Raw genomic sequence first — 26195 nt, forward strand, 5'->3', positions numbered from 1 at the left:
GTAGTTAGGGGTAGGTCGGGGGGTGGGTAGTTAGGGTTAGGGTCGGGGGGGGTAGTTAGGGTTAGGGTCGGGGGGGGGGGGTAGTTAGGGTTAGGGTTAGGGTTCGGGGAGGGTTAGGGTTAGGAGGGCGTGGCCTAAGGGTGTCTGCAGTCCCTTGCGCTGCCGCTGAGTCCTGTTGAAACCTCCAGGTGTTGAGGTGTGTCTGGCCAGGATCATTCTCATCCCATTCGTTGTTCACTGCCACCGACACTTCCAAAACTCCCCAGTGGAACTTGTGGTTAAACAAAACTTTTTACATACAATGATGATTGGAGCTTTTCAACAAATTGGGGATCACGGCAGGAAGCGGATAATGGCGGTGATTCAAACACATCGTCTGGCATAGAGTACAGCTCATCTGCGATATCCATCTGGGAGCAAAATCAAACATGCGATGGGTTACTGACAGACCTCATCACCTCACATCTCACTCACTCCCCTGAGGAAAGAACCGGAATATTTCACAAACATTCTTGCCTTACTAAAAAATGAGGTGTCCAGAAAGTCTGGGCCATCAACTGCATCTTCCTCAAAATAACTGGGATGTGCAAAGCTTCTTTTAACTCTTCGGGGCCGAGTACTTTCCAGAACAGGACGGCCCTGGGATGGAAATCAGATTCAGGTTAGATGACAACACAAGAGGAGACAGATGCACACAACACGCCCGCCCAACGATCTCTGCATTCCTCCATTTCTGGCCTCTTACCCATCCCCGATTATAATCGTTCCACTACTTTTGGCCGTGCCTTCAGCTACCTGGGCCCCAAGCTCTGAATTCCCTCCTTAAACCTCTCCGCCTTTCTTTCCTCCTTTAAGGCACTTCTTAAAACCTTCCTCTTTAACAGAAAACAGAGTGTCAGGATAAATGGGGTACTGAAGTTGCATGTTCAGCCATGAACTCATTGAATGGCGGTGCAGGCTCGAAGGGCCAATGGCCTATTCCTGCACCTATTTTCTATGTTTCTATGTTTCTAAATGGATCATTTTTCGTATGGCAAACAGTAACTAGTGGGGTGCTGCAGGGATCGGTGCTGGGGCCTCAACTATTTACAATCTATATTAATGACCTGGATGAAGGGACCGAGTGTAATGTAGACAAGTTTGCTGACGATACAAAGATGGGTGGGAAAGCAAGTCTGCAACAGGATATAGATAGGTTAACGAGTGGGCAGAAATTTGGCAGATGGAGTATAATGTGGGAAAATGTGAGGTCGGAAGAATAGAAAAACAATATATTATTTAAATGGAGACTACAGAATGCTGCAGTACAGAGGGACCTGGGGGTCCTCATACATAAAACACAAAAAGTTAGTATGCAGGTAATTAGGAAGGCAAATGGAGTGTTGGCCTTTATTGCAAGGGGGATAGAGTATAAAAGTATGGAAGTCTTGCTACAACTGTACAGGGTATTGGCAAGGCCACAGCTGGAGTACTCCGTACAGTTTTGATCGTCGTATTTAAGGAAGGATATACTTGTATTGGAGGCTGTTCAGAGAAGGTTCACTAGGTTGATTCCAGAGATGAGGGGGTTGATTATGAAGATAGGTTGAGTAGGTTGGGCCTGTACTCATTGGAGTTCAGACGAATGAGAGGCGATCTTATCGAAACATATAAGATAATGAGGGGGATCGACAAGTTGGACGCAGAGAGGATATTTCCACTCATAGGGGAAACTAAAACTAGGGGACATAGTCTCAGCATAAGGGGCCGCCCATTTAAAACTGAGATGAGGAGGAATTTCTTCTCTCAGAGGGTTGTAAATCTGTGGAATTCTCTGCCCCAGAGAGCTGTGGAGGCTGGGTCATTGAATATATTTAAGGTGGAGATAGACAGATTTTTGAGCGATAAGGGAATAAAGGGTTATGGGGAGCGGGCGGGGAAGTGGAGCTGAGGCCAAGATCAGATCAGCCATGATCTTATTGAATGGCGGAGCAGACTCGAGGGGTCGAATGGCCGACTCCTGCTCCTATTTCTTATGTTCTTGTGAATAGAGGGCCAAAGGCTAGATAGTTGGGAATTTGAACGTGGCATTGCAAGTGAATTGGGAGAGTGTTTTTTTCCAGGGGCGGACACAGAAGGAAGTCAGTTGTGAGTGGAGCGCGATACAAGAAAGTGACCAATGTTGGCCTTTTCTGTGGGTTCTATGATGGGGGTAGCAGGCCCATGCGAGATGGCGAGGTTGAGAGAACGGTCGTGAATATGGGTTGGGAGTTTATATCGAGAGAGAGATTAAGGGAGGTCAGGAGGGCAGTGAACTCAAAGGAGAGAGAGCATGATGAGTTGAGATGGAGGTTGAAATTACCAAGGATGAAAAGTCGCTCGGTACATAGGCTGAGGGTGGAAAGCAGTGAGGATATGTCGCTGAGAAACTTGGCAGTAATTTGGTAAGCAGTAGGGAATGAGGATTAAGAAAGACAGACTTGCATTTATATAGCGCCTTTCATGACCACCGCACGTCTCAAAATGTTTTACAGCCAATGAAGTACTTTGAGTGTAGTCACTGTTGTAATGTGGGAAATGTGGCAGGCAATTTGTGCACAGCAAGCTCCCACAAACATATGTGATAATGATCAGATAATCTGTTTCAGTGATGCTGAGTGATAAATATTGGTCAGGACACCGGGGAGAACTCCCCTGCTCAACTTCCAAATAGTGGCTGTGGGATCTTTTATGTCCACCTGGGAGAGCAGACAGGGTCTCGGTTTAACGTCTCATCTGAAAGACAGCACCTCCGACAGTGCAGCACTCCCTCAGCACTGCACTGGAGTATCAGCCTAGATTTACGTGCTCAAGTTGCTGGAGTGGGACTTGAACCCACAACTTTCTGACTCAGAGGCGAGAGTGCTGCCCACTGAGCCACCGCGAGCACTAGTACATGAGCGGCGAGAAGGATCGAAGGTGCCAGAGGAGTCGGTGTGATTTGGTGATGACCCACACCGCCACAACGGTGGTCTGAGTGGAGCAAGTGGTGGAAGGTATAGCCAGGTGGGGAGGCTTCATGTGGGGGATGGGGGGGGGGGGGGCGGGAGGTGACATCGCACCCCAGCCAGGTTCCACCAGGGCCATGAGGTGGATGCAATCATCCACAATAATCTCATGGACAGTAAGGGCCCTGTTGGGGAGGAGAAGGAGAGAGGGGTGGAAGAGTCCATGAGGTCAGCATTGGGAGGGGTGAGTTGGACGGAGAGCAGATTAGCTGCCAGCGTGAGTGCTGGGTGGGAAGGTCCGAGAGAGAGCAGGATGGGGCAATTGGGTTTGTTGCTCATAAGCAGGCAGCACAGAGCCTCGATGGGCCCTCCAAAGAACAACCAGTCGCACACATGCCGCGCCCCCCCCCCCATCCCGCCCCCTCCCCCTCCCTCCCAGCCAGCTACAGGCATCCAAACACACCACATGCTCACACGTGCTCCCCCCACCTCCGCACACTCCCCACCTCCGCACACTCCCCACCTCCGCACACTCCCCACCCCCACCTCCACACACTCCCCACCCCCGCCTCCGCACACTCCCCACCTCCGCACACTCCCCACACTCCCCACCTCCACACACTCCCCATCCGCACACTCCCCACACTCCCCACACTCCCCACACTCCCCACACTCCCACACTCCCACTCCCCACACTCCCCACACTCCCCACACTCCCCACACTCCCCACACTCCCCACACTCCCCACACTCCCCACACTCCCCACACTCCCCACACTCCCCACACTCCCCACCTCCCACCTCCCCACCCCCGCCTCCGCACACTCCCCCCCTCCACCTCCGCACACTCCACCGCCCCCCCACCTTCGCACACTCCACCCCCCCCAACCTCTGCACACTCCCCCCCCACCTCCTCCGCACACTCCCCACCCCCACCCACTCCCCCCCACATCTGCACACTCCTCACCCCACCTCCGCACGCTCCCCACCCCACCTCCGCAGCCTCCCCCCCCCACCTACGCACACTCCCCACCCCCGCACACTCCCCCCCCACATCTGCACCCTCCCCCCCCCACCTCCGCACACTCCCCACCCCCGCACACTCCCCCGCCCCCACCTCCGCACACTCCCCCCCCCCACACCCGCTCACTCCCCCCCCCCCACCTCCGCACACTCCCCCCCCCACCTCCGCACACTCCCCCCCCCCCACCTCCGCTCACTCCCCCCCCTCCACCTCCGCACACTCCCCCCCCCACCTCCGCACACTCCCCCCCTCCACCTCCGCACACTCCCCCCCCCCACCTCCGCACACTCCCCCCCCCCCACCTCCGCTCACTCCCCCCCTCCACCTCCGCACACTCCCCCCCCCACCTCCGCACACTCCCCCCCCCCCACCTCCGCTCACTCCCCCCCCTCCACCTCCGCACACTCCCCCCCCCCACCTCCGCACACTCCCCCCCTCCACCTCCGCACACTCCACCCCCACCTCCGCACACTCCACCCCCCCCCACCTCCGCACACTCCACCCCCCCCCCCCACCTCTGCACACTCCCCCCCCCCACCTCCTCCGCACACTCCCCCCCCACCTCCGCACACTCCCCACCCCCACCCACTTCCCCCCCACCTCCGCACACTCCTCATCCCCCCACCTCCGCACACTCCCCCCCCCCCCACCTCCGCACGCTCCCCACCCCCACCTCCGCACGCTCCCCCCCCCCACCTCCGCACGCTCCCCCCACCTCCGCACGCTCCCCCCCCACCTCCGCACGCTCCCCCCCCCACCTCCGCACGCTCCCCACCCCCACCTCCGCACGCTCCCCACCCCCACCTCCGCACGCTCCCCACCCCCACCTCCGCACGCTCCCCACCCCCACCTCCGCACGCTCCCCACCCCACACCTCCGCTCACTTCCCCCCCCCCCACCTCCGCACACTCCCCCCACCTCCGCACACTCCCCCCACCCCCCCCCCCCAGCTCCGCACACTCGCCCCCCTCACCTCCGCACATTCCCCCCCCATCCTCCCCCCATGCTGTCATTCTCACCATTATCAGGGCTGTTGCTGCTCGAAGACTCATTTGGGCGACAGACTCCCGCTTCCTGGGGGGAAATCCCGTGCCTACTCGGGAGCTTCGAACTGAACCGAGCGGGGGGAGAGGAGGGTGGGCCGGGTGAGGGGTGAGAGGTCGATCCATGACATCAGGATATCGAAACGCCCGACCCCGGGCAAAAGGGTCAATGATCTGAGAATAGAGAGAACACACAATGCTAAACATGACTTCCACTCCCCTCCCTCACCCCCCCCACCCCCAACTCATCCCCTCCCTCACCCCCCCCACCCCCAACTCATCCCCTCCCTCACCCCCCCCCGCCCACAACTCATCCCCTCCCTCACCCCTCCCGCCCACAACTCGTCCCCTCCCTCACCCCTCCCGCCCACATCTCGTCCCCTCCCTCACCCCCCCCCCGCCCACAACTCGTCCCCTCCCTCACCCCCCCCACCCCCGACTCGTCCCCTCCCTCACCCCCCCGCCCACAACTCGTCCCCTCCCTCACCCCCCCCCGCCCACAACTCGTCCCCTCCCTCACCCCCCCACCCCCGACTCGTCCCCTCCCTCACCCCCCCCCGCCCACAACTCGTCCCCTCCCTCACCCCCCGACTCGTCCCCTCCACTGCCCCCCCTGACTCGCCCAGTCCCTCAACCCCCCCTCCGCGTCCCCCCGAACCCGCCCCCTCCATTGCCCCCTCACCCCCTGTCCCACCCCCCCATCCTCTGCCCCCCCCTGGATTCGCACCCCCCCGTCCCATGCACCCCCCGCTCCCCCGACCCCTGCCCCCGTCACCCCCCCAGACTCGCCCCGTCCCCTGCCCCCCCACCGCTCATCCTGGACTTGCCCCCCCCTGTTCCCCCAACCCCCCCCAATCCCCCACTGGGTAATATGAGAAAAGGCTATTGATGTTTGAACACCAGTATTGACAGATGGTCAATAATGAATAACTTGCGAGGGACATTGCCTCGGTAACGCTGCATTCCACAGGCTGCCCTTACCTGCGGCATTTGATGAGGAGCGGGCGAATGCACAGCTGTGAATGAGGCAGGTTCCAGGCTGGAGACCCGCACATCCCCCTGGTATGCAGCTTTCAGCTTCCCATACCGCTGGCTGCAGTGTCTCCAGCTCTTGTGTTGCCAGTGGAGCTGCTCCAACTCACCATCAGTCCCCAGACCAAACCACTGAGCGGTTCCCCTGTAGACAAATATAGAAACATAGAAAATAGGTGCAGGAGTAGGCCATTTGGCCCTTCGAGCCGGCACTGCCATTAAATAAGATCGTGACTGATCATTCCCTCAGTACCCCTTTCCTGCTTTCTCTCCATACCCCTTGATCCCTTTGGCCGTAAGGGCCATATCTAACTCCCTCTTGAACATATCTAACGAACTGGCATCAACAACTCTCTGCGGTAGAGAATTCCACAGGTTAACCACTCCCTGAGTGAAGAAGTTTCTCCTCATCTCGGTCCTAAATGGCCTACCCCTTATTCTTAGACTGTGACCCCTGGTTCTGGACTTCCCCAACATCTGGAACATTCTTCCCGCGTCTAACCTGCCCAGTCCCGTCCCATCAGAATCTTATGTTTCTATGAGATCCCCTCTCATCCTTCTAAACTCCAGTGAATACAGGCCCAGTCGATCCATTCTCTCCTCATATGTCAGTCCCGCCATCCCGGGAATCAGTCTGGTGAACCTTCGCTGCACTCCCTCAATAGCAAGAATGTCCTTCCTCAGATTAGGAGACCAAAACTGAACACAATTAATCACAACCAACACTTACACCGAACCTTGGTTAGACCACACTTGGAGCACTGTGCACAGTTCTGGTCTCCATATTATACAAAGGATATAGAGGCACTGGAGAACTGGAGAAGGTGCAAAGATTTACTCGAATGATACAGAACAGAGAGGTTATATGCATCAGGAAAAGCTGATCAGGCCGCACTCTTTTCTCTAGAACAGGGATACTGAGGGATGACCCAGTCAAGGTCTTTAGACCATGAAAGCGTTCGATAGGGTAGACGTAGAGAAGATGTTTCCACTTATGGGCGAGACCTGAACTCGGGACCTTAAATATAAGATAGTTACTAATAAATCCAAAAGGAAATTCAGGAGAAATCTTTACCCAGAGAGTGGTGAGAATGTGGAACTCGCTGCCACAGGGAGTGGTTGATGCAAATATCATATATGCATTTAAGGGGAAGAGATGAAGAGGGGTGTGAGGAGGCTCGAGTGGAGCATAAACCTCGGCACAGACCCGTTGGGCCAAATGGCCTGTTTCTGTGCTGTATATACTGTGCGACACTCCCAAACATAGCGCACAATTAGTTACAACCAGCACCGAGCACTGGGACTGCCCCGCATCAGTACTGCACGGGGGACAAATCACCTTCAACAACTGGCTAAAGTGACGGGTCAGAGGGTCAGTGACAGGCAATGTCCTCGGTGTCCTATAAATCTAACCAAGGCTACGCTGTGCCATCCCACTCTGTGACCATTTAATAATTGGCAAACACCAGGGAGCCCGGGAGCATCGCGGCAAGCTACAGGAGGTTGAAAGGCCAGAGGCAAGTGGAGGCTGATGATGCAAGATTTAAAACAGTAACCAGAGTTGAAACTCATGTTCATGAACACATCGAGGGACAGATGTCCTTACAGAGCAGTGTCAGCATCCCAATATCAATAAGCAGCTGTGCAGCTCAACATGTGCACTGAAGCCTTCCAGTGGGAGTCACAGCCCCCATTTCATCCCCCGCCCCCGTCTCAGCATCCCCCCCTGCCGCCCCCATCCGTCATTCTCCCCACTCCTGCCCCCCCTTCACTCTCCCCCCCCCCTGCCCCCCCATCCATAACTCTCCCCCCCATCTATAACTCTCCCCACCCCTGCCCCCCCTTCACTCCCCCCCATCCATAACTCTCCCCACCCCTGCCCCCCTTCACTCCCCCCCATCCATAACTCTCCCCACTCCTGCCCCCCTTCACTCTCCCCCACCCCCCCATCCTCCCCACCCCTGCCTCCCCTTCACTCTCCCCACTCCTGCCCCCCTTCCGTCATTCTCCCCACCCCTGCCCCCCTTCACTCTCCCCCACCCATCATTCTCCCCACCCCTGCCCCCTTCACTCTTGCCCCCCCCACCCCCCCATCCATAACTCTCCCCACCCTTGCCCCCCTTCACTCTCCCCCACCCCCCCCATCCGTCATTCTCCCCACCCCTGCCCCCCTTCACTCTTGCCCCCCCCACCCCCCCATCCATAACTCTCCCCACCCCTGCCCCCCCTTCACTCTCCTTCCCCCGCCCCCCCATCCATAACTCTCCCCCCCTCCGTGCCTCCCCATCCATAACTCTCCCCACCCCGATTATTGTTTCTAAAAGCTTCCCCACTCCAGAGGTTAAACTGACCGGCCTGTAGTTGCTGGGTTTATCTTTACCCCTTTTTTTGAACAAGAACGTAGGAAAAACACAAGGACAAAGTATTATTTAAATGGTGATGGCTTGGGAAGTGTCGATGTACAGCGGGACCTGGGTGCCCTTGTACACCAGTCAGTGAAAGCAAACATGCCGGTGTAGCAAGCAGTCAGGAAGGCAAATGGTATGTTGGCCTTCATTGCACGAGGATTGAGTACAGGAGCAAGGATGTTTTACTCCAGTTATACAGGGCCTTGGTGAGACCACACCTGGAGTAGTGCGTGCAGGTTTGGTCTCCTTACCTAAGGAAGGATATACTTGTCATAGAGGGAGTGCAGCGAAGGTTCACCAGACTGATTCCTGGGATGGCAGGACTGTCGTATGAGGAGAGATTAGGCCTGTATTCACTAGAGTTTAGAAGAATGAGAGGGGATGTCATTGAAACGTTTAAAATTCTGACAGGGTTGGACAGACTGGATGCGGGGAGGATGTTTCCCCGGGCTGGGAAGTCTAGAATAAGGGGTCACAGTCTCAGGATACGGGGTAGGAAACTTAGGAGCGAGATGAGGAGAAATGTTTTCACTCAGAGGGTGGTGAACCTGTGGAATTCTCTACCACAGGAGGCTGTGGGGGCCAAGTCACTGAATATATTTAAGAGGGAGATAGATAGATTTCTAGACACAAAAGACATCAAGGGGTATGGGGAAATGCGGGAATGTGGTGTTGAGATAGAGGATCAGCCATGATTGTATTGAATGGTGGTGCAGACTCGAAGGGCCGAATGGCCGACTCCTGCTCCTATTTTCTATGTTTCTATGTAACATTTGCAATTCTCCAGTCCTCTGGCAGCATTCCTGTTTCTAAGGAGGATTGGAAGATTATGGGCAGTACCTCCGCGATTTCGTCCTTAACTTCACTCAGCGACTTAGGATACATTCCATCCGGCCCTGGTGACTTATCTACTTAAAGTACAGCTAGCCTTTTCACTACCTCCTCTATCAATTTTTATTCCATCCAGTATCTCTTCTACCACCTCCTTTACAATGTCTATGGCAGCATCTTCTTCCTTGGTGAAGACAGATACAAAGTACACTATCACTCTCACCACCCGCCCTCCCCTGCCCCCCGTCACTCTCACACTTCACACCCCCCCCCCACCCCCCACTTTCCCCCCACGTGAGTAGCACGAGTAACGAGTTGGTCTTACCGCAGGTGAAAGGTACACAGTCAGATAGGGAATGGAAGACCAGCAGGAAGAGCAGTGCAAGGAAGGTAGTGCAGGGGTCACCTGCGGTCATCCCCCTGCAAAACAGATACATCGCTTTGGGTACTGTTGAGGGGGATGACTCATCAGAGGAGGGCAGCAGCAGCCAAGTTCATGGCACGGTGGGTGGCTCTGCTGCACAGGAGGGCAGGAAAAGAGTGGGAAAGCGATAGTGATAGGGGATTCAATCATAAGGGGAATAGATAGGCGTTTCTGCGGCCGCAACCGAGACTCCAGGATGGTATGTTGCCTCCCTGGTGCAAGGGTCAAGGATGTCTCGGAGCGGGTGCAGGACATTCTGAAAAGGGAGGGTGAACAGCCAGTTGTCGTGGTGCACATTGGTACCAATGATATAGGTAAAAAAGGGGATGAGGTCCTACGAGACGAATTTAAGGAGCTAGGAGCTAAATTAAAACGTAGGACCTCAAAAGTAGTAATCTCGGGATTGCTACCGGTGCCACGAGCTAGTCAGAGTAGGAATCGCAGGATAGCTCAGATGATACGTGGCTTGAGCAGTGGTGCAGCAGGGAGGGATTCAAATTCCTGGGGCATTGGAACCGGTTCTGGGGGAGGTGGGACCAGTACAAACCGGACGGTCTACACCTGGGCAGGACCGGAACCAATGTCCTGGGGGTGTGTTTGCTAGTGCTGTTGGGGAGGAGTTAAACTAATATGGCAGGGGGATGGGAACCAATGCAGGGAGACAGAGGGAAACAAAATGGAGACAGAAGCAAAAGACAGAAAGGAGATGAGTAAAAGTGGAGGGCAGAGAAACCCAAGGCTAAAAACAAAAAGGGCCACTGTACAGCAAAATTCTAAAGGGTCAAAGTGTAATAAAACGGCAAGCCGGAAAGCTCGGTGCCTCAATGCGAGGAGTATTCAGAACCCAGGAGAGGGCTCTGAGCTAGTTAGAATGGGTGAGAGCTCAGATGAACAGGACCCCAAGAAAGAATGCAAAAGGCAGGAGGCAACAGAGCAGAGTAGCACTGGGGTACGTGTAAACCACAAGGTGATAGAAAGGGACAATATGTATGAATATAAGGGGGCTGCAGGAGGGGTCAAAACTAAAAATCACGATTTAAAAACTAGTATTAAAACACTCCACCTAAATGCACGCAGCATTCAAAATAAAGTAAATGAGTTGACGGCACAAATCATTACAAATGGGTATGATTTGGTGGCCATTACAGAAACGTGGTTGCAGGGTGGCCAAGACTGGGAATTAAACATACAGGGGTATCTGATAATTCGGAAAGATAGACAAGAAGAGAAAGGAGGTGGGGTAGCTCTGTTAATAAAGGATGATATCACGGCAGTTGTGAGAGACAATATTGGCTCCAATGAACAAAATGTTGAATCATTGTGGGTGGAGATTAGAGATAGTAAGGGGGAAAAAGTCACTGGTGGGCGTAGTTTATAGGCCCCCAAATAATAACTTCACGGTGGGGTGGGCAATAATCAAGGGAATAATGGAGGCATGTGAAAAAGGAACGGCAGTAATCATGGGGGATTTTAACCTACATATCGATTGGTCAAATCAAATCGCACGGGGTAGTCTGGAGGAGGAATTCATAGAATGCATACAGGATTGTTTCTTAGAACAGTATGTTACAGAACCTACAAGGGAGCAAGCTATCTCAGATCTGGTCCTGTGTAATGAGACAGGAATAATAAACGATCTTCTAGGAAAAGATCCTCTCGGAATGAGTGATCACAGTATGGTTGAATTTGTAATACAGATTGAGGGTGAGGAAGTAGTGTCAGAAACGAGCGTACTATGCTTAAACAAAGGGGACTACAGTGGGATGAGGGCAGACTTGGCTAAAGTAGACTGGGAACACAGACTAAACAGTGGCACAATTGAGGAACAGTGGAGGACTTTTAAGGAGCTCTTTCATAGTACTCAACAAAAATATATTCCAGTGAAAAAGAAGGGCGGTAAGAGAAGGGATAACCAGCCGTGGATAACCAAGGAAATAAAAGGAGAGGATCAAATTAAAAACCAATGCGTATAAGGTGGCCAAGGTTAGTGGGAAACTAGAGGATTGGGAAAATTTTAAACGACAGCAAAGAATGACTAAGAAAGCAATAAAGAAAGGAAAGATAGATTACGAAAGTAAACTTGCGCAAAACATAAAAACAGATCGTAAAAGCTTTTACCGATATATAAAACGGAAAAGAGTGACGAAAGTAAATGTTGGTCCCTTAGAAGATGAGAAGGGGGATTTAATAATTGGAAATGTAGAAATGGCTGAGACCTGAAAATAGTTATTTTGCTTCGGTCTTCACAGTGGAAGACACAAAAACCATGCCAGAAATTGCTGGTCACAGGAATGTGGGAAGGGAGGACCTTGAGACAATCACTATCACTAGGGGGGGTGGTGCTGGACAGGATAATGGGACTCCAGGTAGACAAGTCCCCTGGTCCTGATGAAATGCATCCCAGGGTATTAAAAGAGATGGCGGAAGTTATAGCAGATGCATGTGTTATAATCTACCAAAATTCTCTGGACTCTGGTAGGAGGTACCAGCGGATTGGAAAGCAGCTAATGTAACGCCTCTGTTTAAAAAAGGGGGCAGACAGAAGGCAGGTAACTATAGGCCGGTTAGTTTAACATCTGTTGTGGGGAAAATGCTTGAAGCTATCATTAAGGAAGAAATAGAGGGACATCTAGATAGGAATAGTGCAATCAAGCAGATGCAACATGGATTCATGAAGGGGAAGTCATATTTAACTAATTTACTGGAATTCTTTGAGGATATAACGAGCATGGTGGATAGAGGTGTACCGATGGATGTGGTGTATGTAGATTTCCAAAAGGCATTCGATAAGGTGCCACACAAAAGGTTACTGCAGAAGATAAAGGTACGTGGAGTCAGAGGAAATGTATTAGCATGGATAGAGAATTGGCTGGCTAACAGAAAGCAGAGAGTCGAGATAAATGGGTCCCTTTTTGGATTGGAAATCGGTGGTTAGTGGTGTGCCACAGGGATCGGTGCTGGGACCACAACTGTTTACAATATACACAGATGACCTGGAAGAGGGGACAGAGTGTAGTGTAACAAAATTTGCAGATGACACAAAGATTAGTGGGAAAGCGGGTTGTGTAGAGGACACAGAGAGGCTGCAAAGAGATTTAGATAGGTTGAGCGAATGGGCTAAGGTTTGGCAGATGGAATACAATGTTGGAAAATGTGAGGTCATCCACCTTGGGGAAAAAACAGTAAAAGGGATTATTATTGGAATGGGAAGAAATTACAACATGCTGTGGTGCAGAGGGACCTGGGGGTCCTTGTGCATGAATCCCAAAACGTTAGTTTGTAGGTGCAGCAGGTAATCAGGTAGGCAAATGGAATGTTGACCTTCATTGCGAGAGGGATGGAGTACAAAAGCAGGGAGGTCCTGCTGCAACTGTATAGGGTATTGGTGGGGCCGCACCTGGAGTACTGTGTGTATTTTTTATCACCTTACTTAGGGAAGGATATACTGGCTTTGGAGGGGGTACAGAGACGATTCACTAGGCTGATTCCGGAGATGAGGGGGTTACCTTATGATGATAGATTAAGTAGATTGGGTCTTTACTCGTTGGAGTTCAGAAGGATGAGGGGTGATCTTATAGAAACATTTAAAATAATGAAAGGGATAGACAAGATAGAGGCAGAGAGGTTATTTCCACTGGTCGGGGAGACTAAAACTAGGATGCACAGCCTCAAAATACGGGGGAGCCAATTTAAAACCGAGTTGAGAAGGAATTTCTTCTCCCAGAGGGTTGTGAATCTGTGGAATTCTCTGCCCAAGGAAGCAGTTGAGGCTAGCTCATTGAATGTATTCAAGTCACAGATAGATAGATTTTTAACCAATAAGGGAATTAAGGGTTACGGGGAGCGGGCGGGTAAGTGGAGCTGAGTCCACGGCCAGATCAGCCATGATCTTATTGAATGGCGGAGCAGGCTCGAGGGGCTAGATGGCCTACTCCTGTTCCTAATTCTTATGTTCTTATGTTCTTATGTTCCCCCCCGTCACTGTCGTAACTGAGAGCCTCACTTTCACCTCCCCCTCTGCTCTCTCAAAAATTTGTTCTACCCCTCACACAGCGCAGCCAGGCATCTCCTCCCCCTCCCCCACCGTAGGGACACATTACCTGCGGATGCTCTGGGAGATGGAGCTCTGTCGCTGTTTCGCCAGCAACGTCCGCTCCTGCGCCGAGGGCCTGGGCTCTGGCAGGCTGACACTTTTGAAGAAACCTGGTCTCAGTGTCTGGAAAAGAAAGTAATTGTTAATCGCTCCCTCACCCCACCTGGCATCAAACTATTTCAGCACAACAGGCACTCGAGGATCGAAGCCATGGAGCATACAGGCAGCTTCATCGGCCACAGTCACGGAAAACAGACACTGGCACCCCCTCCCCTGGTACAGGCAGGCCCACCCCAGCCGTGACCCCGAGTTCTCTGACCCCGCACTGACCCCGAGCCCACGGTGACCCCGCGGAGACCCCGAGATTCAGACTCCAGCCCCTCTCCACACCTTCTCAAACCCGCACATTGCCCCAACTCCATGAAGCTCACACATTGCCCCTTTACTCCTGGTCACTATTTGCTAAAGGTTGGGTGGAAATTTCCACTGGGACTGAGATGTGTTATCACTTTGTCCTCGCTGGGAATGTCAGTCCCCATCTCACAGAGCTCCAGAAATACAAATAGAGAGCGAGAGACTAACGGAGTACCTCGGAGCCCGTCCCGGCTTCCTCCTGTGCACCCGGGACAATGGGAATGGGAATGGAGAGGTCCCTGACCTCCAGCCAAGTCCCAGCAGCCTCTGCATTCTTCTGCTGCTGCGATGACATTGTTCCCCAGGCTCAGCTCAGTATCTGGAACAGAAGCACGATGAAAGGTCAGTGAAGATAACCAAGCCTAAACATAGAAACATAGAAAACAGGTGCAGGTGTAGGGCATTCAGTCCTTCGAGCCTGCACCACTATTCAATAAGATTATGGTTGATCATTCCCTCAGTACCCCTTTCCTGCTTTCTCTCCATACCCCTTGATCCCTTTAGCCGCACGGGCCATATCTAACTCCCTCTTGAATATATCCAATGAACTGGCATCAACAACTCTCTGCGGTAGGGAATTCCACAGGTTAACAACTCTCTGAGTGAAGAAATTTCTCCTCATCTCAGTCCTAAATGGCTTACCCTTTATCCTTAGACTGTGTCCTTTGGTTCTGGACTTCCCAAACATCAGGAATATTCTTCCTGCATCTAAACTGTCCAATCCCATCAAAATTTTATATGTTTCTATGAGATCCCCTCTCATCCTTCTAAACTCCAGTGAATACAGGCCCAGTCGATCCAGTCTATCCTCATATGTCAGTCCTGCCATCCCGGGAATCAGTCTGGTGTACCTTCGTTGCACTCCCTCAATAGCAAGAATGTCCTTCCTCAGATTAGGAGACCAAAACTGAACACAATATTCCAGGTGAGGCCTCACCAAGGCCCTGTACAACTGCAGTAAGCCCTCCCTGCTCCTATACTCAAATCCCCTAGCTATGAAGGCCAACATATCATTTGCCTTCTTATATTTCTATGTTTCACCGCCTGCTGTACCTGCATGCCAACTTTCAATGACTGATGTACCATGACACCCAGGTCTCGTTGCACCTCCCCTTTTCCTAATGTGCCGCAATTCAGATAATATTCTGCTAAAGTGCATAACCTCACATTTATCCACATTATACTGCATCTGCCATGCATTTGCCCATTCACCTAACCTGTCCAAGTCACCCTGCAGCCTCTTAGTATCCTCTTCACAGCTCACACCACCACCCAGCTTAGTGTCATCTGCAAACTTTGGAGATAACACTCAATTCCTTCATCTAAATCATTAATGTATATTGTAAAGAGCTGGGGTCCCAGCACTGAGCCCTGCAGCACCCCACTAGTCACTGCCTGTCATTCTTAAAAGGATCCGGTTTATCCCGACTCTCTGCTTCCTGTCTGCCAACCAGTTCTCTATCCACGTCAGTACATTACCCCCAATACTATGTGCTTTAATTTTGCACAGAAATCTCTTGTGTGGGACCTTGTCAAAAGCCTTTTGAAAGTCCAAATACACCACATCCACTGGTTCTCCCTTATCCACTCTACTAGTTACATCCTCAAAAAATTCTATATTTGTCAAGCATGATTTCCCTTTCATAAATCCATGCTGACTTGGACCGATCCTGTTGCTGCTTTCCAAATGCGCTGCTATTTTATCTTTAATAATTGATTCCAACATTTTCCCCACTACTGATGTCAGGCTAACCGGTCAATAATTACTCGTTTTCTCTCTCCCTCCTTTTTTAAAAAGTGGCGTTACATTAGCTACCCTCCAGTCCATTGGAACTGGTCCAGAGTCGATAGACTGTTGGAAAATGATCACCAATGCATCCACTATTTCTAGGGCCGCTTCCTTAAGTACTCTGGGATGCAGACTATCAGGCCCCGGGGATTTATCGGCATTCAATCCCATCAATTTCCCTAACACAATTTCCTGCCTAATAAGGATTTCCTTCAGTTCCTCCTTCTCACCAGACCCCCAGTATTTCCGGAAGGTTATTTGTGTCTTCCTTAGTGAAGGCAGAACCAAAGTATTTGTTCAACTGGTCTGCCATTTCTTTGTTCCCCATTATAAATTCACCTGATTCTGACTGCAAGGGACCTACATTTGTTTTCACTAATCTTTTTCTCTTCACATCTCTATAGAAGCTTTTGCCGTCAGTTTTTATGTTCCCAGCAAGCTTACTCTTGTATTCTATTTTCCCCCTTCTAATTAAACCCTTTGGCCTCCTCTGCTGAATCCTCCCATTTAAGGTGTATTCCCTTTGCCTGGTTAGCCCTCCCCAAATGCATTACCTCACACTTTTCCGGATTGAATTCCATTTTCCACTTTTCTGCCCAAATGACCAGCCCATCGATATCCTCCTGCACTCTCGAGCTTTCCTCCTCACTGTCAACCACACCGACAATCTGCAAATTTCTTTTATCATGCCTACTTTTTAGGTGTAAATCATTTATATTACAAAAGGCAAGGGACCCAGCACTGAGCCCTGCGGAACCCCACTGGAAACATCCTTCCAGTCACAAAAACACCCGTCAACCATTACCCTTTGCTTCCTGCCTCTGAGACAATTTTGGATCCAACTTGTCACTTTGCCCTGGATCCCATGGGCTTTAACCTTCATGACCAGCCTACCATGTGGGACCTTGTCAAAAGCCTTGCTAAATCCATATACACTACATTGTACACACTGCCCTCATCGACCCTCCTTGTTACCTCCTAAAATTCAATCAAGTTAGTCAACCATGACCTTGCCTTGACAAATCCACGTCTTTCTAAATGGAGGATTTATACTGTCTCAAAATTAACTACAATAGTTAATTCTGAGACAGTATAATGGTTAGACTGACTGGCCTATAATTACTCGGTCTATCCCTTCCTCCCTTTTTAAAAAAAGGTACCATGTTAGCAGTCCTCCAGTCCTCCAGTCCTCTGGCACCGCACCTGTAGCCAGAGAGGATTGGAAAATGATGGTCAGAGCCTTTGCAATTTCCTCCCTTGCTTCTTTTAACATAAGAACATAAGAATTAGGAACAGGAGTAGGCCATCTATCCCCTCGAGCTTGCTCCGCCATTCAACAAGATCATGCCTGATCTGGCCATGGACTCAGCTCCACTTACCCGCCCGCTCCCCGTAACCCTTAATTCCCTTATTGGTTAAAAATCTATCTATCCGTGATTTGAATACATTCAATGAGCTAGCCTCAACTGCTTCCTTGGGCAGAGAATTCCACAGATTCACAACCCTCTGGGAGAAGAAATTCCTTCTCAACTCGGTTTTAAATTGGCTCCCCTGTATTTTGAGGCTGTGCCCCCTAGTTCTAGTCTCCCCGACCAGTGGAAACAACCTCTCTGCCTCTATCTTGTCTATCCCTTTCATTATTTTAAATGTTTCTATAAGATCACCCCTCATCCTTCTGAACTCCAGCGAGTAAAGACCCAGTCTGCTCAATCTATCATCATAAGGTAACCCCCTCATCTCCAGAATCAGCCTAGTGAATCGTCTCTGTACCCCCTCCAAAGCTAGTATATCCTTCCTTAAGTAAGGTGACCAAAACTGCACGCAGTACTCCAGGTGCTGCCTCACCAATACCCTGTACAGTTGCAGCAGGACCTCCCTGGTTTTGTACTCCATCCCTCTCGCAATGAAGGCCAACATTCCATTCGCCTTCCTGATTACCTGCTGCACCTGCAAAATAACTTTTTGGGATTCATGCACAAGGACCCCCAGGTCCCTCTGCACCGCAGCATGTTGTAATTTCTCCCCATTCAAATAATATTCCCTTTTACTGTTTTTTTTCCCCAAGGTGGATGACCTCACACTTTCCGACATTGTATTCCATCTGCCAAACCTTAGCCCATTCGCTTAACCTATCTAAATCTCTTTGCAGCCTCTCTGTGTCCTCTACACAACCCGCTTTCCCACTAATCTTTGTGTCATCTGCAAATTTTGTTACACTACACTCTGTCCCTTCTTCCAGGTCATCTGTGTATATTGTAAACAGTTGTGGTCCCAGCACCGATCCCTGTGGCACACCACTAACCACCGATTTCCAACCCGAAAAGGAACCATTTATCCCGACTCTCTGCTTTCTGTTAGCCAGCCAATTCTCCATCCATGCTAATACATTTCCACTGACTCCGTGTACCTTTATCTTCTGCAGTAACCTTTTGTGTGGCACCTTATCGAATGCCTTTTGAAAATCTAAATACACCACATCCATCGGTACACCTCTATCCACCATGCTCGTTATATCCTCAAAGAATTCCAGTAAATTAGTTAAACATGATTTCCCCTTCATGAATCCATGTTGCATCTGCTTGATTGCACTATTCCTATCTAGATGTCCCGCTATTTCTTCCTTAATGATAGTTTCAAGCATTTTCCCCACTACAGATGTTAAACTAACCGGCCTTTTGTCTGCCCCCTTTTTTAAACAGAGGCGTTACATTAACTGCTTTCCAATCCGCTGGTACCTCCCCAGAGTCCAGAGAATTTTGGTAGATTAGAATGAATGCATCTGCTATAACTTCCGCCATCTCTTTTAATACCCTGGGATGCATTTCATCAGGGCCAGGGGACTTGTCTACTTTGAGTCCCATTAGCCTGTCCAGCACTATCCCCCTAGTGATAGTGAATGTCTCAAGGTCCTCCCTTCCCACATTCCTGTGACCAGCAATTTCTGGCATGGTTTCTGTGTCTTCCACTGTGAAGACCGAAGCAAAATAATTGTTTAAGGTCTCAGCCATTTCCACATTTCCCATTATTAAATCCCCCTTCTCATCTTCTAAGGGACCAACATTTACTTTAGTCACTCTTTTCCATTTTATATATCTGTAAAAGCTTTTACTATCCGTTTTTATGTTTTGCACAAGTTTACTTTCATAATCTATCTTTCCTTTCTTTATTGCTTTCTTAGTCATTCTTTGCTGTCGTTTAAAATTTCCCAATCTTCTATTTTCCCACTAACCTTGGCCATCTTATACACATTGGTTTTTAATTTGATAGTCTCCTTAATTTCCTTGTTTATCCCTTCTCTTACTGCCCTTCTTTTTCACTGGAATATATTTTTGTTGAGCACTATGAAAGAGCTCCTTAAAAGTCCTCCACTGTTCCTCAATTGTGCCACCGTTTAGTCTGTGTTTCCAGTCTACTTTAGCCCAACTCTGCCCTCATCCCACTTTAGTCCCCTTTGTTTAAGCATAGTACGCTTGTTTGAGACACTACTTCCTCACCCTCAATCTGTATTACAAATTCAACCATACTGTGATCACTCATTCCGAGAGGATCTTTTACGAGGAGATCATAGAAACATAGAAACATAGAAAATAGGTGCAGGAGTAGGCCATTCGGCCCTTCTAGCCTGCACCGCCATTCAATGAGTTCATGGCTGAACATGCAACTTCAGTACCCCATTCCTGCTTTCTCACCATACCCCTTGATTCCCCTAGTAGTAAGGACTTCATCTAACTCCTTTTTGAATATATTTAGTGAATTGGCCTCAACAACTTTCTGTGGTAGAGAATTCCACAGGTTCACCACTCTCTGGGTGAAGAAATTCCTCCTCATCTCAGTCCTAAATGGCTTCCCCCTTATCCTTAGACTGTGTCCCCTGGTTCTGGACTTCCCCAACATTGGGAACATTCTTCCTGCATCTAACCTGTCTAACCCCGTCAGAATTTTAAACGTTTCTATGAGGTCCCCTCTCATTCTTCTGAACTCCAGTGAATACAAGCCCAGTTGATCCAGTCTTTCTTGATAGGTCAGTCCCGCCATCCCGGGAATCAGTCTGGTGAACCTTCGCTGCACTCCCTCAATAGCAAGAATGTCCTTCCTCAGGTTAGGAGACCAAAACTGTACACAATACTCCAGGTGTGGCCTCACCAAGGCCCTGTACAATTGTAGCAACACCTCCCTGCCCTTGTACTCAAATCCCCTCGCTATGAAGGCCAACATGCCATTTGCTTTCTTAACCGCCTGCTGTACCTGCATGCCAACCTTCAATGACTGATGTACCATGACACCCAGGTCTCGTTGCACCTCTCCTTTTCCTAATCTGTCACCATTCAGATAATAGTCTGTCTCTCTGTTTTTACCACCAAAGTGGATAACCTCACATTTATCCACATTATACTTCATCTGCCATGCATTTGCCCACTCACCTAACCTATCCAAGTCGCTCTGCAGCCTCATAGAATCCTCCTTGCAGCTCACACTGCCACCCAACTTAGTGTCATCTGCAAATTTGGAGATACTACATTTAATCCCCTCGTCTAAATCATTAATGTACAGTGTAAACAGCTGGGGCCCCAGCACAGAACCTTGCGGTACCCCACTAGTCACTGCCTGCCATTCTGAAAAGTACCCATTTACTCCTACTCTTTGCTTCCTGTCTGACAAACAGTTCTCAATCCATGTCAGCACACTACCCCCAATCCCATGTGCTTTAACTTTGCACATTAATCTCTTGTGTGGGACCTTGTCGAAAGCCTTCTGAAAGTCCAAATATACCACATCGACTGGTTCTCCCTTGTCCACTCTACTGGAAACATCCTCAAAAAATTCCAGAAGATTTGTCAAGCATGATTTCCCTTTCACAAATCCATGCTGACTTGGACCTATCATATTACCTCTTTCCAAATGCACTGCGATGACATCCTTAATAATTGATTCCATCATTTTACCCACTACCGATGTCAGGCTGACCGGTCTGTAATTCCCTGTGTTCTCTCTCCCTCCTTTTTTTTATCGTTTATTATTCCTGTCTCATTACACAGGACCAGATCTAAGATAGCTTGCTCCCTTGTAGGTTCTGTAACATACTGTTCTAAGAAACAATCCCATACGCATTCTATGAATTCCTCCTCCAGGCTACCCCGTGCGATTTGATTTGACCAATCGATATGTAGGTTAAAATCCCCCATGATTACTGCCGTTCCTTTTTCACATGCCTCTATTATTCCCTTGATTATTGCCCGCCCCACCTTGAAGTTATTATTTGGGGGCCTTTCAACTATGCCCACCAGTGAGTTTTTCCCCTTACTATCTCTAATCTCCACCCACATTTTGTTCATTAGAGCCAATATCGTCTCTCACAACTGCCCTGATTTCATCCTTTATTAACAGAGCTACCCCACCTCCTTTCCCTTCTTGTCTATCTTTCCGAATCGTCAGATACCCCTGTAAAAGCCTCAGGTACATTTCATCCGGTCTTGGCGATATATCTACTTCCTTACTTTCATATTCAGTGCTCCCGTGCATAAAACCCCAGATTATACAGATGTTTCTATTTGCTCCTTCAGATCTCGCTGTTCCTCCATGGTTAAGGATGTCACTCTTCATATTTAATCAGCATGAAACCGTCTGCCAGCTGTTCCCCCTCTGAAAGGCATCAAACTTTCGCCTTTCCCTCCCTCCTTTTAATGCGACACCTTAGCAAATTCTTTGAGAATCCGAAACTCATTAATCGAGGCAATGATTTCCTCCAAATATTCGATTAAACTCACGGAGTGTGAACTGCTTTCACATCCAGATCACTGTTTGATCAGCCGAATACTCATCGCTTCCCTCCTGCAATGAGGACCCTTTACTCCACTACCCACTAGAATGAGCTCGAGTCCAGTCCATGATCACAAACTCCCCTTCAGTCACTACTTGCAGCTTGACTCAGGGTCCTGGTCACTGTCACTGGCCAGAGTCAGATCCAGCCTGCACCTGACCTTGGGTCCCATAGGCCAGATCACCAATCGCAAATGAACCCGACTCTCTGAGCTTCATGTGTAGAGGGACCGGCGGATGTCGTTTCTCAGCGTTTGATGACTTATTACCAAATATTAAATTGTCTTTTAAATTTGCAGATTGTGAGCGGCCAGTGTGTGCTGCCCTCTGGTGTCAGGGGAGAGAAGTGCGCGATTGCAGAGACCGGAAATAAACTGCTGGGTTCATGATGTGGGGATAAATAAATAGAGAAACCCATTGAATTGGGAGAGGGCCCGGACAGGAATGGAAACAGTAAACGGAGAATTACCAGCAGCGTCAGGAAGACACGGGGGAAACAAATTAAAATCAAAAACAGAAATGTATTTTACAAAAGATCAGTAAAAGGAGAGAACACTGCTACACTCAACATGGGAAGTGCCCACTAGCCTTTATTCCTGATGCAGGAAATGCAGGGCTCAGACTATTACACACTGGCTGGCCTCACTGGGCCCAGTTAGAACCAGGCTGTGGTGGGGAAAGACCCAACTCTCAGCCCTGCTTTCCCCATTTCACACAAACTCCTACCTGCTGGACAATGGATTGGTTGTTGTCGCGGTGTGTTTGAGCCTCACTCACTGAAGCTGGGATTCCACCCAGAGGCAGCAGGCCAGTCTCAACATGTGTGGGAAGTGCTGACATCATCCAGAGGAAACAGCAGGAGGGGGAAGCTGCACTGCCGGAGCAGGAAACGGTTACATTATGAGGCCAGGTTGCACACATCTGGTTTGTATTCCCTCGAGTTTAGGAGGTTGATAGGATAAATAGTTTTCCTCTGCTGGGGGTGTCCAGAACAAGGGATAGAACCTTAAAATTCGAGCCCAGCCGTTCAGGGGTGATGTCAGGGAGTATTTCTTCACACAAAGGGTGCTGAAAATCTGGAACTCTCTCCCCCAAAACGTGTGGATGCTGGGGGTCAATTGGAGCTTTCAACACTATAAAAGCAAGGTAATATGGAGCAAAGTCGAATAAATTGAGTTTTTAAAAAAAAAATAGACACTCAGGATGGGGCGGGGGACGGTCGCTGACAAGGCCGGCATTTATTGCCCATCCCTAATTGCCCCTTGAGAAGGTGGTGGTGAGCCGCCTTCTTGAACCGCTGCAGTCCGTGTGGTGAAGGTGCTCCCACAGTGCTGATAGGGAGGGAGTTCCAGGATTGTGACCCAGCGACGATGAAGGAATGGCCGATATATTTCCAAGTCAGGATGATGTGTGACTGGGAGGGGAACGTAGAGGTGGTGGTGTTCCCATGGGCCTGCTGCCCTTGTCCTTCGAGGTGGTAGAGGTTGTGGATTTGGGAGTTGCTGCAGTGCATCTTGCAGATGGTGCACACTGCAGCCACGGTGCGCCGGTGGTGGAGGATGGGGAGCCGATTAAGTGGGCTGCTTTGTCCTGTATGGTGAGGTACAGATCAACCATGTGATCTAATAGAATGCTGGAGGGGCTGAATGTCCCCTCCTGTTCCTACAGCCCTTAACTGATAAACCCAGTGGGGGAGTCGATGTGGGAGCTGAAAAACACCGAGGCCGGAACGATGAAGTGAATCCGGCTCTGGCAACACCAAGGGAGCTTGAATCTTGCAGCAGAAACGATGGAGGACGTGAGAAAGGTCCCAAGTGAGAATGGGGAAAGAATGAAGACCGGACGGTAAGATCTCCCAACGCGCCACGATGGGTTTCAATCTACCAACAATTCCAGAGCCGGCAAATGTTGAAGTTTCATCACCTGAAATGATCCTGCCCCCCCCACCCCTCCCGGGACCCCCCGCCTCCCCCCCTCCCCCTCCCGGGACCCCCCGCCTCCCCCCCCTCCCCCTCCCGGGACCCCCCCCCTCCCCCTCCCGGGACCCCCCGCCTCCCCCTCCCGGGACCCTCCGCCTCCCCCTCCCGGGACCCTCCGCCTCCCCCTCCCGGGACCCTCCCCCTCCCGGGACCCTCCCCCTCCCCCTCCGCCTCCCCCTCCCGGGACCCTCCGCCTCCCCCTCCCGGGACCCTCCCCCTCCCGGGACCCTCCCCCTCCCCCTCCGCCTCCCCCTCCCGGGACCCTCCGCCTCCCCCTCCCGGGACCCCCGGCCTCCCCCTCCCGGGACCCCCGGCCTCCCCCTCCCGGGACCCCCGGCCTCCCCCTCCCGGGACCCCCGCTCTGTGCCACTCCCGGTTCCATGTGTGGACTATGGCCGGGGCTCAGGTACCGGACAGGTGCTCAACAAACAGAAGCGGGCGGCACCATGAATAGCCGAGCCGAGCCGGTACCGAAGGGAACTTACCGGAGCCAGGTTTATATTGGGAACCATGACGGGACACTTTACAACTCGCGCCTCCGAGAAGACGACTGGAAAGAAAGAGGGACTTTTAACAGAAGTTTGGTGCACCCCGCTCTCCTTCGGGCAGTCGGTGAGCACCAGCTGAACACTGCTCTCTACTGACCTCTCGCCACTGCCTGGTCCTTTAGACCGCTCACTCCACACCAAGCCGGCAATTCACTTCATCCAAACATCGTCCAGTTTCTGGACTCAGTCGCTGGTTCCTAATACCTCAACCTCAAATGAGGGGCTATTCTCAATTGAATTCCTTGTTCACTCTCTCTACACTCTTCATTGTCCAACACCTACTTCGAAATAAATGCAATCTACGCTCCTGGAAACCGCCCCCCTGTCTATTTCACAAGCAGTGCCACCATAGTCACTTCCTTCCCCTTCTTGGTGCCGTTAGGTCCACGATCTGCTTGTTCAGATGGACATTAAAGATTCTGTGGTTCTTTTCCTAGGAACAGCAGGGAGATTTCCCAGTGTCCGGGTCAATATTTATCCTCATATCAACACCAACAAAACATTTGCTCATTGCTCTATGCAATCTTGCTTTCTGCAAATTGACTGCTGCATTTAGCGATAACACTGACTGCTCATCAAAAGTAATTCAATAATTCAATGGTGTAAAGCACTTTGTCACGAAAGGTACTATATAAATACAATCTGCTCCTCCCCAAGCCACCTTTGGTCTCCAGCTGGCTCCCTCAGCAAATGTCACAATTCACCAATCTATTCGAGCTGAGACCAATCACACCAAAGGCAAAGACATAACAGGAACACAGAGCCAGAAAATGCCCTTCAGCCTTACACCTGCCCTGCCCTTCACCAGCCCTGACCTGCACCTGCCCTACACCAGCCCTGACCTGCACCTGCCCTGCCCTTCACCTGCCCTACACCAGCCCTGACCTGCACCTGCCCTGCCCTACACCAGCCCTGACCTGCACCTGCCCTGCCCTTCACCTGCCCTACACCAGCCCTGACCTGCACCTGCCCTGCCCAACACCAGCCCTGACCTGCACCTGCCCTGCCCTTCACCTGCCCTACACCTGCCCTGGCCTTTACCTGCCCTGCCCTGCCCTACACCAACCCTGCCCTACACCAACCCTGACCTGCACCTGTCCTGCCCTGCCCTACACCTGTCCTACCCTACACCTTCCCTACACCAACCCTGCCCTGCCCTGCCCTACACCTGCCCTACACCAACCCTGCCCTACACCTGTCCTACAGCAACCCTGTCCTGCACCTGCCCTGCCTTACACCAGGTCTGCCCTGCACCTGCCCTGCCCTGCACCTGCCCTACACCTGCCCTGCCCTGCCCTACACCTGCCCTGGCCTTTACCTGCCCTACCCTACACCTGCCCTGGCCTTTACCTGCCCTGCCCTGCCCTGCCCTGCCCTACACCAACCCTGCCCTACACCAAACCTGCCCTACACCAACCCTGACCTGCACCTGCCCTACACCTGCCCTACACCAACCCTGCCCTGCACCTGCCCTGCCTTACACCAGGCCTGCCCTGCACCTGCCCTACCCTACACCTGCCCTGCCTTACACCAGGCCTGCCCTGCACCAGCCCTGTCCTGCACTAGGCCTGTCGCAGATACTCTCGGCTGAGTACTTACATGATCTTTCTGCTGTCTGTAACAGAGGAAGTTGCACCATTTGAACTTTGAACAAATTCAGCATTGCTCAACCCATAAAAACTGAAATAGTAGCAGATTGACGTCTGCTCATTAACCCTTTGTATAACAGTGAAGCGAGAGACAGTCAGGCTTTATTCACAATGTCCACTCTACACAGCCTGCCACCAAACACTGCCTCTCATTTCAATCTACAAACTATTTTAAAAAA

At 51.0% G+C, this 26195-nt stretch overlaps 1 protein-coding gene across 1 annotated transcript in view; it reads right to left on the reverse strand.

Moving 5' to 3' along the window:
• The window catches only part of LOC139226237 (inactive rhomboid protein 2-like), a 93826-nt gene extending 68942 nt beyond the window's left edge, over positions 1–24884 (reverse strand). Inside the window, exons 1-7 of the mRNA XM_070856858.1 lie at positions 24305–24884; positions 14410–14553; positions 13828–13943; positions 6014–6209; positions 5009–5206; positions 517–639; positions 301–410 (exon numbers count right to left, since the gene is read on the reverse strand). Coding sequence (XP_070712959.1) covers positions 301–410; positions 517–639; positions 5009–5206; positions 6014–6209; positions 13828–13943; positions 14410–14529 — 863 coding nt within the window. The 5' untranslated portion in view covers positions 14530–14553; positions 24305–24884. The remainder of the gene's footprint in view (positions 1–300; positions 411–516; positions 640–5008; positions 5207–6013; positions 6210–13827; positions 13944–14409; positions 14554–24304) is intronic.
• Between the last annotated feature and the right edge of the window lie 1311 nt (positions 24885–26195).

The sequence above is a fragment of the Pristiophorus japonicus genome, chromosome 16 (genome assembly GCF_044704955.1).
Source record: "Pristiophorus japonicus isolate sPriJap1 chromosome 16, sPriJap1.hap1, whole genome shotgun sequence".
NCBI lineage: Eukaryota > Metazoa > Chordata > Chondrichthyes > Pristiophoridae > Pristiophorus > Pristiophorus japonicus.